At 40.6% G+C, this 17,057-nt stretch overlaps 4 protein-coding genes across 5 annotated transcripts in view; 3 read left to right on the top strand and 1 right to left on the bottom strand.

Moving 5' to 3' along the window:
• The window catches only part of LOC104744133 (UBP1-associated protein 2C-like), a 9,324-nt gene extending 7,353 nt beyond the window's left edge, over positions 1–1,971 (top strand). The window contains exons 2-3 of one of the 2 annotated variants that reach the window (XM_010465146.2): positions 50–966; positions 1,606–1,971. In XM_010465146.2, the coding sequence (XP_010463448.2) occupies positions 50–963 (914 nt within the window). In that variant the 3' untranslated portion in view covers positions 964–966; positions 1,606–1,971. Of the gene's footprint in view, positions 1–49; positions 967–1,605 lie in introns of those variants that run through there. The other variant, XM_019236201.1, reaches the window with a different exon arrangement.
• LOC104742843 (malate dehydrogenase 1, mitochondrial) lies at positions 3,583–5,830 on the top strand. Its single transcript, XM_010463900.2, has 7 exons — positions 3,583–3,943; positions 4,083–4,256; positions 4,461–4,629; positions 4,749–4,810; positions 4,917–5,038; positions 5,142–5,259; positions 5,351–5,830. Exons 1-7 carry the CDS (start codon positions 3,701–3,703, stop codon positions 5,486–5,488), a joined length of 1,026 nt encoding a protein of 341 aa, XP_010462202.1. The 5' UTR covers positions 3,583–3,700; the 3' UTR covers positions 5,489–5,830.
• On the bottom strand, positions 9,233–11,571 carry LOC109128838. Its single transcript, XM_019235946.1, has 2 exons — positions 9,738–11,571; positions 9,233–9,533 (listed from the first exon to the last, which is right to left on the bottom strand). Exon 1 carries the CDS (start codon positions 11,176–11,178, stop codon positions 10,348–10,350), a length of 831 nt encoding a protein of 276 aa, XP_019091491.1. The 5' UTR covers positions 11,179–11,571; the 3' UTR covers positions 9,233–9,533; positions 9,738–10,347.
• LOC104742842 (transcription factor TCP3-like) lies at positions 14,050–16,213 on the top strand. The gene is made up of 2 exons (XM_010463899.2): positions 14,050–15,764; positions 15,866–16,213. Exon 1 carries the CDS (start codon positions 14,552–14,554, stop codon positions 15,716–15,718), a length of 1,167 nt encoding a protein of 388 aa, XP_010462201.1. The 5' UTR covers positions 14,050–14,551; the 3' UTR covers positions 15,719–15,764; positions 15,866–16,213.

Genomic DNA, 17,057 nt, shown 5'->3' with positions numbered 1-17,057 from the left:
GAAGCTATCGTGATTCTCGATAAGGTTACTGCTAAATCCAAAGGTTATGGTTTCGTGACTTTTAAACATGTTGATGGAGCTCTGCTTGCTTTGAAAGAGCCGTCTAAGAAGATTGATGGGCGCGTTACGGTTACGCAGCTAGCGGCGGCTGGGAATCAAGGTACGACGAACTCACATGTTACGGATATATCCATGAGGAAGATTTATGTGGCGAATGTTCCGTTTGATATGCCGGCGGATAGGTTGTTGAATCAGTTTTTGGCTTATGGGGATATCGAGGAAGGTCCTTTGGGTTTTGACAAGATTACTGGTAAATCAAGGGGTTTTGCGTTGTTTGTTTATAAGACTGCTGAAGGTGCTCAGGCTGCTCTTGCTGAACCTATGAAGGTGGTTGATGGTAAGAATTTGCAGTGTAAGTTGGCTATTGACGGTAAGAAAGGAAAGCCACCAGGTCAAGACGGTGGTGCTGGTGTTGGACATGGTCACGGTCATGGTCACGGTCACGGTGAGGGAATGGGTATGGTTCCTCCTTCTGGACCTTATGGCGCAGCTACTGGTGGTCACGGTGGACCTGCTGGGTTGGGTACTTATGGTGGGTATTCAGGAGGAGGACCGCATCACATGAATTCCACACCATCATCAGTGGGTGTTGCTGCTGCTGGTGGCTATGGAGGTGCATACGGTGGTCATTACAGTGCTTACGGTGGTGCAGGAACTGGTGCTTATGGCGGTCTTGGTGCAGGATCAATGGGTGTTTCCGGTGGTGCTTATGGGCCTGGTTCTGGAAGTGGGGCGTATAGAATGCCACCCAGTTCGATGTCTGGTGGTGGTTATCCAGAGAGTGGGCACTATGGACATTCATCAGCTTCAGCATATCCTGGACAGCATCAGCCTGTTGGTTCCTCTCCGGTGCCAAGAGTTTCTCTTGGAGGAATGTACCCCAATGGTCCTCCAAATTACTGAACGGTGAGACGGTTCTTCCTTACATCATTCTTTTTCGTTTTACCTTGTTAGTGGGGCAGCTTTTTTTTGGTTGCGTGTGCATGGTCCTTGCGTTTTTGACATATTCTTCACTTGTTTTTGCATAGTTCTTTTGCCTGTTGCTATGCCTAGTAATTTTGTTTGCTAGGAATGTTTTTTTGTTTTTCTTATTTGTCTGCTTTGGGCTAGTTGCTTGTGTTGAGTGGTTACTTGATGATGCAATGCCTGATTATGTTGTTACCATGGATATATGTATTTAATTTGTTACTCATAGCAGATAACCAGAAAAGTTGCTCCTTGAACCCTTTTCTGGTGATAAACTGGGTAAACTACAGTTATATTAGGCATTAGTACATTTAATTTCTTCATCTGCTTTGGCTTTCATTTATAGATAAGATATCCTAAGCTGTTACTCTTTCTGCAGCCGTTATCATCATTAGCTTCTATTTCCTCTCATATTTTCCTTATAATTACCTTCAAAGTATGATTGGGTGCAGTACATTGTCCATTGGCTTCCATACATTGCCGGGGAGTTCTTGTTTTCTGCTTATAGTATAGTTTTCCATTTGAAGTGGCTTGTTTGTCTAATGACCAAATTAAGTTGTGAATGGATGTTTGATTCAGGTTTGTGACAGGGAGAAGATGCTTTTTGTGCTTAATGGTGATTACCTGATTGCAGCCTCTTTAAAATCTCTGGATTGATGAATGTATTGCTGATTTGATCTCTCTCTCTCTCTCTCTCTCTCTGCACTTGATCTGAATGTGTCTTGGCGTATGAAATGCCTAGTTGCTCTATGACTGATTTATAATAGACTAGGATATCATCCTGTATTTTTTCTTTCATAGACATAGTCGGCAGATTGATTTTGTTTGTCAGAGTAGTGAGAGTTTTTATAATAATATTGGTGTATTTTTTTTTACTTTGTATTGGTTAATTTTCTTTTACTCGTGTGAGTCTTTGCTACAACATAGTGACTTTTCTGTGATCTCTGTGGACATTCGTTTGGGTTAACCTACCTGCAGAATCCTTTACTTGACATAAAGAAAGTGGCACTAGAAGATTTGCTGTGTGAATCATATGATTGACTGGTTGATTCATAGGATAAAATTGAACATGCACTATAGCAGCTTGATATACTGAGCAAATTGTTTTGACTTTCATCTTTTCGAATCAGACATGGGAAGCCCTAATGTCTATCAGACATGATAAAAGTGTCTTGAAGAGTATGTTTCTTACTATCTGATGTTGGCCATTGTTTGTTTCATATGATAAACAAATCTATTTGATTCTTTCTGATATATATGCAATTAAAAAGAGTTTCGTTCCCCGGTTCCTTTTGAGTTTTTTCTGTCAGACATTTTTAGTTTTTTTCTTTCTTTCTTTCTGAAGAAGGCTTTGTTTGGGTACTATCCCATGGCCATGGCTATTGATATTTGACAGTTCTTGCTTTGGTGGCCACATTATTACGAGAAATTGGTATAATATATTCTATGGTCCTCTTGGTTTGAAGACAAAGACATTGATCTGATCTCGCTTCTTGTCCACAAACAGACTAGTCGAGTGTCATTGTTAGGAATCATTTTTTTCACACTAACTTACATGACCGCTTGGTCTTTTTTGTTTTTACATTTCATTTGGTCCTTGTTGGGCGATTTCCCGGTGCAATCTTGGGGTTGCGGCTATATGACTTTGGGCTGTGTTGAGGACGAGGACTACGACTACGAAACAAACTTTTTTGAAAACATGTAACCTTAAAATTGTGTATCGCTACAGTTTGTATGTTTCTTCTAATATAACCGTCTTTTTCAAAAATTGTGTATTTTACTTACTATAATATGTAACCATCTTTAACAAGAAATTATTACCGATCGGTGTGGAGTTTCTACTTATTTTTTTCCTTCTCGAAAATGTGAATGTAATCTCTTATTTTGGAGCTTTTAGTTAGCTTCCCCCCCCCCCCCCCCCCCCCCCNCGCTTGGTCTTTTTTGTTTTTACATTTCATTTGGTCCTTGTTTGGCGATTTCCCGGTGCAACATTGGGGGTGCGGCTATATGACTTTGGGTTGTGTGAGGACGAGGACTACGACTACGACTACGACTACGACTACGAAACAAACTCTTTTGAAAACATGTAACCTTAAAATGTGTATCGCTACAGTTGTACGTTTTCTTCTAATATAACCAACCATCTTTTTCCAAAAAAATTGTGTATTTTACCTACTATAATATGTAACCATCTTTAACAAGAAATTATTACCGATCGGTGTGGAGTTTCTACTTTTTCTTTTTTCCTTTTCGAAAATGTGAATGTAATCTCTAATTTTGGAGCTTTCTAGTTAGCTCCCCCGGTTTTGAAGTAAATTCACCTCTTTAACCGTAATGGATGGGGTAATTTTCTAGTACAGTTGAGGGACCCTAAAATAATCTGATTAAATTTGAAATAATCAGGTGTCCAATACGGTTAAAATTACAAAATATGTATAGATATATTTCCCTAAATAAAATAAAAATTAAACCAAAAAAACTTAATGAGAAAATAAAATTCCGAAAAAAGAGTTGAAAAGTAAAAGAGAAGAGGTGGTATATATCTGGACTCATCATCAAGTATCCCCTCCTCGAGTGTCTCGCCCAGCTTCTTCTTTCACCACATAAAATCATTTCCTTCGTAGCTCGTCTCTGTAGAAGAAACCCTAGATTTTCAATCACCAACCCAACAAAAATGTTCAGATCTATGCTCGTCCGATCTTCTGCCTCCGCGAAGCAGGCGGTTAACCGCCGTAGCTTCTCTTCCGGATCCGTCCCGGAGCGAAAAGTCGCCATCCTTGGTGCCGCCGGTGGAATCGGTCAGCCTCTTGCTCTCCTCATGAAGCTTAACCCTCTCGTCTCTTCTCTCTCCCTTTACGATATCGCCAACACCCCTGGAGTTGCCGCCGATGTCGGTCACATCAACACCAGATCTGATGTAAATTCTTCTATCAAACCAATTCATTCCCCTTCAGATTTATATTAGATTCGTTTCACTATACTTTATAAAATCCTTCTTCATTAGATCAAAATGTTGTTCTATGTGCGATTGACTTTGTCTCTTTTGTTTTGGATAGGTTACTGGATACATGGGAGATGATAACTTGGCCAAAGCTCTTGAAGGAGCTGATCTTGTCATCATCCCAGCTGGTGTACCAAGGAAGCCTGGTATGACCCGTGACGATCTTTTCAACATTAATGCTGGAATTGTCAAGAACCTTTGCACTGCCATCGCCAAGTACTGCCCTCATGTAAGCCTACTCTATTATACTAATGCATCTCAGAGTTTACATTTCTATAGTTGTTGTGTGTTTAGGTCCCAATTGTGTTAGATCGTGAATTTTGCCCTCGCTTCTCCAAGATTGTTGATTTTTAGGTCTACAGTGTCGCCCTTTTGGTTCTGCTACATTTTGGTTTCTATCAAATGACTGACCTTTACGCTTTTGTTGATCCAGGCACTTATTAACATGATCAGCAACCCTGTGAACTCCACTGTTCCGATTGCAGCTGAGATCTTTAAGAAGGCTGGTATGTACGATGAAAAGAAATTGTTTGGTGTTACCACTCTTGACGTTGTCAGGGCCAAGACTTTCTATGCTGGAAAGGCTAATGTTCCTGTTGCAGGTTTGTATTCATAAGTTTTATTTTGTTGTTGTCTTAACGTTTTAGCACTATATAGTCTTATCCAGAAATATTGAATGCCAGGCCTGAGGCTTTAACGTGAATGCTTTTTGTGTTTGCAGAAGTTAATGTTCCGGTGATTGGTGGTCATGCTGGGGTTACAATCCTTCCACTTTTCTCTCAGGTTACCTCTCACTTTCTCTCTACTCAGAATGTGGTTAAATGTTCTTTTTCTTACAACTGTGGTTCAGCTCAGTTCGACTCAAGTTTCTCTGTTTGTAAACATGTAGGCCTCTCCTCAAGCCAACTTGTCAAGTGACGTACTCACCGCCCTCACTAAGCGTACCCAAGATGGAGGTACTGAAGTCGTGGAGGCAAAAGCAGGAAAAGGGTCAGCTACATTGTCAATGGCGTAAGTATTGTGCTGGTCTTTTCATATGTACTCACTTTACTTGGGAAACTTTTCTTGAACCGCTTTTGGTTCTTAACTTCTGGAAATCTGATTATTATCACAGCTATGCTGGAGCACTATTCGCTGATGCATGCTTGAAAGGACTCAATGGTGTTCCAGATGTTGTAGAATGCTCATACGTGCAATCCACAATCACCGAGCTTCCTTTCTTTGCCTCGAAGGTAATCCTCAAAACTTAGCATTAAACACATTGTACACACCCTATGGTCTCATGACTGTGTTGATGAATGTGAGGGTTTGATTGTGATTCAGGTGAGGTTGGGGAAGAACGGTGTGGAGGAGGTTCTTGACTTGGGACCACTCTCAGACTATGAGAAGGAAGGCTTGGAAGCATTGAAGCCAGAACTCAAATCCTCCATCGAAAAGGGAGTCAAGTTTGCCAACCAGTAATTAAACCGAGTTGACTCGGTAATTTTTCCAGTTTTCCAGCTAGAGCCTCCTTCATCGGGTTGTATCAATAAAATCCATGTTTGTGCCTCCATTAGTGAACCATAAGGCTCTTTGGTTCATCACCAAACACAGAGAAAAACTTTAACATGCCAAGTTATGATTTTTTTTTTCTTCCTTTTGGAAACCATGCGACTTCCTTTTTTTCGTGAACAAGAGATCATCAGTGTGGTTTGTTCCTTAATACTGCGTCTGTGTTACCTTACTTTTCATCTTCCTTTCTTCTCTTTTGGGCTTAATTTAAATTTCATGCAAAAGAGAAAGAGATGATTACAGGATGTGTAATCTTCATGTGCATTTTAGTAAAATAAACTCGGATTGAGAGCTTGGTTTAGACTTTAAAAGACTCCTATCTGCATTCTACAAAACAAAAAGATTACGTGCTGTCCATCATCCCATGCATAATCAAGGTAACCAAGGGAATGGTTGGAGCGTTCCAAAATAAGAAAGAATTCAAAATTGTGTAGAATAGGGGAGGGGCAACAGTTCATAAATTTGGAATTGGAGATAAGGCCCATGTCCTTGATTGTCTCCTTTTCATCTCAGTTTCTACAAAATTAGAGAAGCATTCTATGTAGACTTTTCGGCCCATATCCTGAATAACCAAAACTAGTTTGTTTGGTAACACAAGTTTCATCTTCTTTTTTCGTCTGCCCTCTCTTTTCTTCTTTTGGTTAATTATTGTGACGTTCATAACAACAACTATATTTCTACAGTTACATAAAAAAAAGGGTGATAATAATATAACATCTTTCGACAAAAAGGTACCAGCAAACTGAACCAAGGCATCGTCCTTTCTCTTTTAAAAATATGTTTTAACATCATAACATGGCACATGCATTTTTATCATCCGTCAACATTCCTCTATGCTTTTTACACTAAAATTGCAAAACGGATTATTGGATTCCATGATCGTCCTTTCTATACCCTTTCTCACGTAAAATAAATAATATGCCTCGATATATGATAATATTAACATATATTCTTTATTCTTTGGTGTACTTATGTGTCAAAGTTATACTATAAGACCCTAAGTCAATCTAATAATTACCGTTAGTGTGTTTTAGTGTATTTTGCCGTTTAAGACCTATGTTAATGTCACGTTTGAGGAAGCACTACTTTACCCAGTTAACTCTCTCACCACAATTAAACAATCACTTTATGTAAAATTTGGAAAACAAACAAATGAAAAAATGAAATTGACCCGACCCATTAGGGATTCTGGATAATGAATTAACCGCCAATATTGTTTAGCCAGCATTGCATCATTAAATTGTTCTAATGTACGAAAGCCCAACCCGCCGTCGCATTTGTCCTTACACATCTTATCCTAGGCTACCCAGTGCAATTCTCGTGCTTTATCGTTAGTTTTCCACCAAAACCGTGAAATAGCACTCATAAGCTTAGACGTTAACTCATGCGGTAGTTTATAACAAGACATGACATGGGTTGGAAGAGCCAACGCAACCGACTTAATCATAACTTCCTTTCCACCTTTCGATAAATACTTTGCAGCCCAGCCATTCACTCGTTCGTCCAAACGATCGTTGACATAATTAAAAACCTTAGTTCTCGAACCCTGAAGATTCTCAGGAATACCCAAATACGATCCCAAACCCCCTTCTTTGGAAATACCCATTACAGATTTTAGTTGAGTCCTGCTTTCAGGTAAAACTTTTTTCCCAAACATAATTGAGGATTTCTCCAGATTCACCTCTTGACCCGAGGCTTCCCTGTAGTTCCTTATAATTTCCATAACCGTAGTACATTCTGCCGCCTCTGCTTTACAGAAAAACAAACTATCATCAGCAAACAATAAATGTGAAACAGTGGGACAGTCCCGGGCTAACTTGATGCCTGTAATTCTACTCTCTCTTTCAGCCTTTTTAATATTGGCAATTAAAACCTCCGTACATATTATGAACAGATAAGGAGATAAAGGATCCCTCTGACGTAAACCCCTCTGAGGCTTAATTAAGCCCCGAGGCTGTCCATTAAAAAGGACTTGATAGGAGACCGAAGACACACACCACATGATCCAAGAGATCCATTTCCTATCAAATCCCATCTTGACCATAACCGCTTCTAAGAAATCCCATTCAACGCGGTCATAAGCCTTGCTCATATCCGTCTTAAATGCCAGATAATCAGATTTACACAGAGGATTTGTATTTAAACTATGAAACATCTCCTGAGCAACAAGGATATTATCTGTAATTAGCCGACCAGAAACGAACGCCGATTGGGTTTCCGAAACCAGTGAAGGGAGAAACCGCTTAAGCCGAAAGCACAAGACCTTTGAGATAATCTTATAACTCACATTACAAAGGCTAATCAGTCTAAATTTCGTCATCCGTTGAGGCCTTTCGTTTTTAGGAATTAGACAAATGTTTCTTTCATTTAAACGCAGATCAAAATGATCCGTACGAAAGAAATCCTTAACCAAAGCGACCAAAGCGACCAAATCTCCTTTTAGAGTGGACCAGAAGCGTTGAAAAAACAAAGCTGTCATCCCATCGGGACCCGGAGATTTCTCGGGATGCATAGCAAACAAAGCTTTGCGAACCTCTGATTCTGTGATCTCCCTCGTTAAGGTCCTGTTCATATAATTTGTAATCAATGTAGGGACTTCTTGGAGCATTTCTGAGACTCCCCTCACATTAGACCTTTTGAAAAGATCCGTAAAACATGTTGATGCAATATCCTCCATACCAGAAATCGACTCAGTCCAGACATCATTTGGACCAAATAAACCAGCAATTCTATTTCTTGCTCGTCGCTGTTTTGTGGAAGCATGAAAGAACTTTGTATTTTTATCACCAACCCGTAACCAGAACTTCCTGCTTTTCTGCTGCCAATATAACTCCTCATCCCGGTAGGCCTCCTTCAGCTTCCTTTCGATACTCCGAATTTCGTCCTGCGAAATCGAGTCGTCCATCTTTGCTTCCTCCAAAGCTGCCTTCAAGGATGAAATAATGGTCGACCCATGAGAAACATTGTTCTTTCGCCACCAAGAAATTGAATTACGACAGTTCTTTAACTTGTCCACAAATACCGGTGTCTGGAAATTTTTTGTGCGGTTCCACCCAGCCTCCACCGCTCCAGATAAGCCATCATTACCTAACCAACGCTTATCAAAACGAAACTGTCGATGTCGCCGAAAATCCGTATTAAAACAAGTGGCAAGGATAGGACAATGATCATAGCCAATCATTTCTAAGTAATCGACCTTTGAATGGGGAAAAAGACAATGGCAATCCTCATTAGCTAACGCCCGGTCTAAACGACAGCGGACTATCTGATTATTCCGTCTATTACCTCGCCAAGACAGTTGCTCACCATAGCAGGGAAATTCTAACATACCGCAATGTCGGATCATAGAAGTAAATGGTACAAAAGAAGCTATTGATCTTAACGCCCCGCCTGTTTTCTCATGGTTCCCAGTAAGTTCATTAAAATCCCCTATCATAAACCATGGATCAATTCGAAAGGAACCAATATCAATTAATTTATCCCAAACCTTATGTCTATGTTGAGGGACGGGATCCCCATAAACAAAAGACAGAAAAATCATTTGTTGCCCAGAAAAAGCTTGAACATCAATTAACCGATCACAGTCATATAAAATATAAAGTTTTATTTCATCCTTATAAAAAAGAGCTAAACCGCCCCGAGACCCACAAGGTTCAACCGTAAACAACTTATCATAACCAAACCTATTCTTAAACTTTTTTAAATAAGAAATACATTTTTTTGTTTCTGATAAAAATATAATATCTGGATGATGCTTTTTCCACAAATCTCCCAAGTACTCCTCTGTCAGGTCCGCCCCAATGCCCTGACAGTTCCAACTCAAGACCTTCACGTTTGAGCCGGTGGTTTCGGGAGAGCCACCGTCCCATTCTTAACTTGACGACCACCATCCGCTGGTTTACCACTCAACGTGATATTACCCGGTTTTCCAATTACCTTCTGTTTGCTCCCATACCTGCAGATTTAGATAATGCCTTAGGTAATAAGCGTTTTCCCGGAGAAGCCAAAGCAGTTATCCTAGACCCAATAACACCCTTCTTAACATGAGAACTAGTAATCATTCGCTTGTGACTTTTTTGTTCTCCTAAAGGAATCGCAGACATAGCACTACTAACGACACCCACAGCAAGCTCAAGCGGGACAGAAGTAGAAGAAATACCTTGCTGACTAGCCTCTGCCTTACCATGAGAATCGGTCCCATGATCAGATATAGGAGTATCCCTCCTTTCCGACTCAGTTGCAACCAAGCCCAAACAACCCCCCTCCGGATCTTCACCTTCCTCAAGCAGATCATCTGTTTCCTCCATGAAATCCGTATCTACCAAAACCTTAGCAGTCCTACCGTGAGACGAACCACCTATAGCCACAGCTACCTGAGAATCCCTTGACTCAGTAGCCAAATGAATATCATCAGTTGCCTCCTGAATACTTGTGTTTGTTGAACCCTGTTTAACCTTGTACAATGGTTTAGGCCAAACCGGCCCAGTCCCCTTACGGTTGAGACTAGAAAAAGGAACCTGCCCCAAAGACTCACCACCCCTCAAATACGACCCTCTTTTTCCCCCAAAACCACTTGATTCGACCACACTATGTTGTCTCTTCTGTCCCCACACCGAACTTTGAGACCTCTCTTGATGACGGGAACCGTAAGGACCCAGATCAGCAGCAACAGTATCTTGGGACTGAAATTCCAACGCCCTTTTCACATACTTTCTTGGTTTCTCCCAACCCCCTTCATTGTGATACCCTCCTTTTTTAGCTGGTGGATGTTATCTCAAACCACCCCTCTTATCAGATTGATTCTCCATAACCTGATCACCAGATCCCTTGAGTAACTCCGGACATCCCTTCATCTCGTGTGTTAAACGAAAACAATGCTCACAGAATCCCATTAATTTTTCATACTCAAGAGAAACAATAATTTCATCACCGGTATCAAAAGGCACAACTAGCTTAAAGAGAAGAGGGTTGAAACCGTTAACAGAAACGCAGAATCTCCCTGACTCCTCATATATCTCACAGATTGTACCCACCTTCCTCCCTATGGCTCTTAAAGTGGCAACCTCCCAAAGGTGCATAGGGATACCAGTAACCTTCACCCAGAAGTTAATTGCAGAAGGATAGGTTGATGATATGATCGGCTCCCACTTCACCAAGGAGATCATCCACCCATCAAAGTGGTAAGGACCATTCTGTAGCACCGACTGGAGATCCTCATCAGCGTCAAAATTGAACTGGAAGAGGCCCTGTCCCAAGTCAGCCCCCACCACTTTATCCTCTATCTTCCAGATCATAGGCAAATTTACCACCAAAGAGTCCATCCTTTGAATAGCCGGGTTCATCAAACGCCCAATAAGAGTCAGCGAAAACTGTTGAATCCTTTGAACCAGGACAGAGTTAGCAATCTTCACTGTTTCAGTGCGAACCAGAAGAGCTTTTCCTTTGTTCAACAGTAATTGATCCATAGGGAACCACTGGAAAGCAAAAACAAACTGCACATCTTTGAGAAAGAAACACAAAACCAAACACAACACCACTCTCGAAAACAAGCGGCTCACGAAAGAAAGGAAGACTGATATGTCGAAGGAACCCATCTCCATCAATAAATACCCCTTCTGCAAGCCACCTACCACAAGTAAATGAATGTGATCTGCTAGAGCCCAGAATTCCAAAAACAAATACCAAAACCAGATCACGAAATATTATGTATCCTATATGCCTTAAAGAAGAGCAGCAAAAGCTTCCATTATTACCAAAACACCCGAGTCTCACCTTGATACACCCAATCAAATCCTCAATCAACGAGATATGGGAATCCCATCAGATTGCAGCTATCACAATCACCCATCGCAAAACCCAAAATTGAATCCTCTTATACCATATGGGATCTCCCATCGAATTAATCAGAATCCTCCGATGAAGATCCGACCAAACCAGTTTCGGAATAAACACCCTTTACACGCTAAGAAGCCTTATTCCCCCTCGTTTCCTTGGAGGAGTATTTACTCTACTCAAGGCTTAGTGAAACTTGGTGCAAGTTGGGTGATAGGTTCAGGCTGTCATGTTTCAGTATGGCAGGATCCCTGGATACCGGATAATCAGCCAAGACCGGCTAATGGCAGAGGCCGATTGTTACATCCCAATTTAATGGTTAACCATTTGATTAATCCTATTACTAAGGAGTGGCATATGCCAATTCTTGAGGAGTTTATGGACCCAGCGGACATTCAGATTATTCAAGCTATGGAGATCAGTAAAGTCTACAAACCAGATAAGTTGATTTGGCACTATACTAAATCAGGAAAATATTCGGTAAAGTCGGGTTATCGGCTAGCACGTGAATTAATCACAGAGGTTGAATATGGGACGTCTTGCACGGCCCTTAGGGCACAAGCTTGGAAACTGGAGGTTCCCTCGAAGGTTCAACATTTTTCTGGCAGATTGCCTCTGGTTCCCTTACAGTGATGGAACAACTTGCTCATCGGGGTGTTCGGTGCGACACCCTATGTAAACGATGTGATTCGGAGGTGGAGACTATCAATCACGCACTATTTGAGTGTTCTCATTCTCGTCGGATATGGGATTTATCTTTCGTTGACTTTATTTCTGGGGATTTTCCTTATGGTTTTAAATACACGAATCTAGATTTTATATTTTGGCGGGTGTCATCCCAGGCGGACGCTCCGAGTATACGACTTCGCCTACCATGGATTGTCTGGTCAATTTGGAAAGATAGGAATAAAAAAGTTTTTCAGGGCTGCGAGGTAGAACCAAGCGAGGTTATTAATCAGGCGGACAATGATAAATTGTTATGGGAAGTGGCTAAGTCTTTCTATTCGGCTGCCCTAGATCCCCTGCCTGCGGAGTCTCGGGATCCTTCCCCCCGTTGTCAGGTTGATGGTTCTTGGAAGGCGTCAGATCCTCTTGCAGGTTTGGGCTGGTGGTTTTGTAATAGTGAGGATACCACGCAACTACTGGGAGCACGGAGTCAACGTCGCAGCCCTTCCCCTCTACATTTGGAGTTTCAGGCTTTGATTTGGGCGATGGATTACTTACTATCGGCGGGGGTTGACTGTCAGAGCTTCGAGACGGATTGCGCAGAATTAGTGGCGATGGTGCAGTCTCGTGATGAATGACCCGCTTTCTCTAACCTCTTGGACGATTTCAACGTACTCCGACCATCCTTCCCATCCTTCCAGCTGTCAAGGATCCCACGGACGTCAAACATACGGGCAGATTGTCTGGTTCGTTCTTCGAGATCTTTATCTTCTGAGACTTCTTTTGTAAACTCTTATCCTCCGATTTGGACAACCAATCTTGGAGTTATTTTCTAAATTAATGTTTGGTTGAAAAAAAAATAAAATTGTTTATTACTTCCCCTGAAAATGACCAATACAAACTCATAATTTTGAAAGCGAATGGACGAATATGAATTATGAAATTTTCACGCTATTTTATTTTATTTTATTACGGAAAATTAATAGTGGAAAAACAAAACGAAACTAACAGACAAAACAGTGGTTTTTTAATTTTTTTTTTTTGACAACGGATTTTTAATAATTCTTATCGAACATAAAACAAACAATTTGATAAAATAAATTAAAAAATGAAAGAAATAAATATCATAAAAATAACTCTCCTTTTTTTTTGTTGCCATCAATATCAAAAAATAACTTAAGGCCCGAGAGATAAGTGAGAATGACTGTGAGGGCGATGGGGAGTGTACTTACTGACACACAATGCGATCGAAGAACAGAACGACATTATTATTAACTAAAGGGCTATATTCGTAATTCTATCAGATTGTACACTTGTAGAGTAGGTGCAATGAAAACAAATTAATCTGAAGTGGTTTCAATTTCTCAAAATACATTATTGTCTCATACAAGTTCGTATATGAATACGGGTATTTAATCAAAATATAAGACATTGTTGGTGTATAATGGAGAAGTGGGTAGAAAGAGAATTTATATAGTTAGGACAAGAATATGACAACAACAAACAAAAGTATAATATTCTAAAAATATTTGATATAATCATTATTTATATTTCATTTTTATAGGGACTCGACCTAAAATGGGTTTGCTGAAGAATGAGATCATACATAATTCTACAAATAATGTAGCACGTCCTAATTCTAAAATCCGTGGTGTTGCAACTTGCAAGTATTGGTGAAGCATTTTACAGGGTGTAACCTCTAAAACCAATACAATTTGGATTGAGGAAAATAGTTTCTATAATACCCAATTATTAGTGTCTCCAACTCTCCAACAACAAATCGAATGTTTGAATTATATAAGCTACTAATAAACATGTAAAATATGAATCTGGCAATAACAAAATCTTTATAGTACACATTTCAAAACAATGAAAAAAGAGAAAGTAGAAAAGCACAGGTGATGATGGTGATGATGATGATGATGAGATCACATACGGAGAGAGAGCTCTCACTTTTTATGACCAGACACACTCCTTCCCAAACCCCAAAGTAGTCACTTCTTTTTTCCTTTTTTTACCGTTACTGTAAATTTTCCCGGAAAAAAAAAAAGAAGAGAAGTTTACTTACTTTCTTGGGTTCTCTCCTCGATTAGTCAATTTGGACAACATCTCTTTCTTCTCTCTTTTGCTTTGCTTATCTGTTTGTTTGGTCTCCTTCTTCAATTCTCAGAAAACAGAGTCACCCAACTTTACAACAACAACAACAAAAAAAAACAAACCTTTAGACCAAAGAATCAAAATTTCAGTTATGGGTTAGACTACGAATTCGATTACTTCTTCTTCCTCGTCTCTTAAGTAATCGTTGGTTTGGTGGGGAGTTTAGGGTTTCTGTTTGGGAGTAGCATAATGTTGTATTGACAAAAACGAACAACTCTGGATTCCTCGGCGGTTAACGACCACCGCCTCCGCCGCCGCCGTCATAACCCAACCACCACGACCATCAACGACCTTGAGTTTCAACAATATGCTCCATCAATGGCGGCTAGCCACCGTTTAGTAGATTCTCCGTCGCCGCCGATGAGACACAACCAGCAATCAGCGTTTACGCCGTCGCCGACGGAGAACGATGGTGGTTGCGGCGAGATCGTTGAGGTGCAAGGAGGTCACATTGTTCGGTCAACCGGGAGAAAAGACAGACACAGCAAAGTCTGTACGGCGAAAGGACCACGTGACTGGCGCGTGAGACTCTCTGCTCCGACGGCGATTCAGTTCTACGATGTTCAAGACAGGCTTGGTTTTGATCGACCGAGCAAAGCCGTCGATTGGCTTATCAAGAAAGCTAAATCCGCCATTGATGATCTCGCTGAGCTTCCTCCTTGGAACCCCGCCGATGCTCTTCGTCAACACGCCGCTAACGCTAAACCCAGAAAAACCAAAACTTTAGTTTCTCCGCCGCCGCTACAACCTCCGCCGCAGCACCAAGAAACAGAGCATCATCATCATCAAATCGGAGAGGAAGATAACGAATCGAGTTTTCTTCCGGCGTCGATGGACTCTGATTCGATAGCTGACACTATAAAGTCGTTTTTTCCGGTAGCTTCATCGCAACAGAGCTATCACCATCAGCCACCGTCACGAGCCAATACACAAAACCAAGATCTTCTTCGTCTATCGCTTCAATCTTTCCAAAATGGTCCACCTTTTACTGCTCAAACAGAGCCTGTTCTGTTCTCCGGCCAGAGCAACCCCTTAGGGTTTGACTCATCAACGGCAAGCTGGGAACAGAATCACCAGTCGCCGGAATTTGGAAAGATACAGAGACTGGTAACGTGGAACAACGGCGGAGCAGCTGACTCCCCCGGAAGTACCGGAGGAGGAGGAGGATATGTGTTTGCTTCTCCATCGCCAGTTTATAGCCAAAGTCAGCTTTTATCTCAGAGGGGTCCCCTTCAGTCCATTAACAACACACCCATGATTCGTGCTTGGTTTGATCCTCACCATCATCATCATCATCAGTCCATGACCACTGACGATCTCCATCATCATCATCATCCTTACCAATCAGCTATTCCAGGCATTGCGTTTGCTTCAAGTGGTGAATTCTCTGGTTTTCGCATACCAGCACGGTTTCATGGGGAGCAAGAAGAGGAGCACGGCGGCGACAACAAACCGTCCTCTGCTTCATCTGATTCTCGCCACTAAACAAGATCCAAACACACACACAAAATAGTTACTTTTCATATTCCAGGTTGGGAGTTTTTGGAAAACATACATTTCTGAAAGTCTTGTACTTTGCAATGTAATCATCCATCAAAATTGTTACCTAGTATTCTTGTTAATGTTTTGCAGGGAGCTTCAATTGCGTGGGATAGGGAATGTGTGTTTCGTTCTTGTGCGTTACGGATATCGATCGAATAGGAGAAGAGAGAAACAGACCTGATCAACAGTTTCGAGTTTTTCTTCTTCTAAAGTCCAAGCATTTGTTAATTTGAGTTCATCTTTGTATCAATTAGAAAACTTTCTGTAACCTCAGTTAAGTTTCACCATGTTTAGCTCTAGCTACATATGAGCTCACACCCTTGTTTGTTGTAACTTGTTCTTGTTGTTTTGTTCTAAATTAATTTTCATTTCCTTATGCTCTTGTGTTGGAAACCTTTAACCCCACTTGAAGCTAAAGGTTTCAAGCTTTGCCCTTTATTCCATGTGGATTTGATGCTCTCCTCAAGATATATCTCTTCTTTCTTTGCTTGCCAATCCCAAAGAGGAACAGTGCTCTATCAATGTAACATCAGATTGTTTGGTTATTGCGTTCCATTAGAAGCTTTATTTTTCCAGTCTCTATGGTTATTATAAACTTTCTTTTGACAGGCAAAGGGAATTTGGAACAATCATTGCTCTTGTCTTTCTTAAGTCTCTTGTTTTGGCCCCATAGATGAAGAGTCATTTTCCATAGACAAGAGTTTGCATGTGTTGTTGCTTCTTTTGGATTTTATAATTTCGAATTTAGAATGATGGGTTTATTTTTAAATTTTGTTTAGTGCGTGGATGCAAGTTCTAAAAATCTCTTTATTTCGGTGTGTAGCTTACTAGAATTTCAATATTTTTATGAAAAAGAGCAAAAGAGAATTTGATGTCTTATTAGTGTCAATAACACATACAACTTTTTAATTTTTAACAAGCGTGTATGTAGGAGATCCACCAAAGCTGAGTGTGATATAGTCTTTAAATAAGTAAAAAAGGAATAGGACAGTAGATTACATGAAGACACCCTTGTTGGTCTAAATGAAGGAAGTTGAAAGATAACCAAGTCCCTCTTTTTTTATGATCAATGATAGTACATGAATTAATGAAACCATCAGGTTGCTACTGTTTTTTTTTTTTTTTACTGTTATGAGCACTGTCCTACTCTGAAAGTGAAAACTTTGGTTATTCATTCTTATGGAGGTGATGAATGTTATGGAGCTTTATAAAGTAAGCAACACTTTACATGTGATGTGATAAGATGAGATTGGAAGTAGTGGCTATCCATCCTAAAGTATAA

The sequence above is a fragment of the Camelina sativa genome, chromosome 14 (assembly GCF_000633955.1).
Source record: "Camelina sativa cultivar DH55 chromosome 14, Cs, whole genome shotgun sequence".
Lineage (NCBI taxonomy): Eukaryota > Viridiplantae > Streptophyta > Magnoliopsida > Brassicales > Brassicaceae > Camelina > Camelina sativa.
This window is presented reverse-complemented; position numbering and strand designations above follow the sequence as displayed.

Coding starts and splice junctions, on each gene's coding strand:
- LOC104742843 (XM_010463900.2), top strand. CDS start 3,701: ATGTTCAGATCTATGCTCGTCCGATCTTCTGCCTCCGCGAAGCAGGCG. Junction 4,630..4,748: donor GGCTAATGTTCCTGTTGCAG/GTTTGTATTCAT, acceptor TTGTGTTTGCAG/AAGTTAATGTTCCGGTGATT. Junction 4,811..4,916: donor TCCTTCCACTTTTCTCTCAG/GTTACCTCTCAC, acceptor GTAAACATGTAG/GCCTCTCCTCAAGCCAACTT.
- LOC104742842 (XM_010463899.2), top strand. CDS start 14,552: ATGGCGGCTAGCCACCGTTTAGTAGATTCTCCGTCGCCGCCGATGAGA.
- LOC109128838 (XM_019235946.1), bottom strand. CDS start 11,178: ATGGAGATGGGTTCCTTCGACATATCAGTCTTCCTTTCTTTCGTGAGC.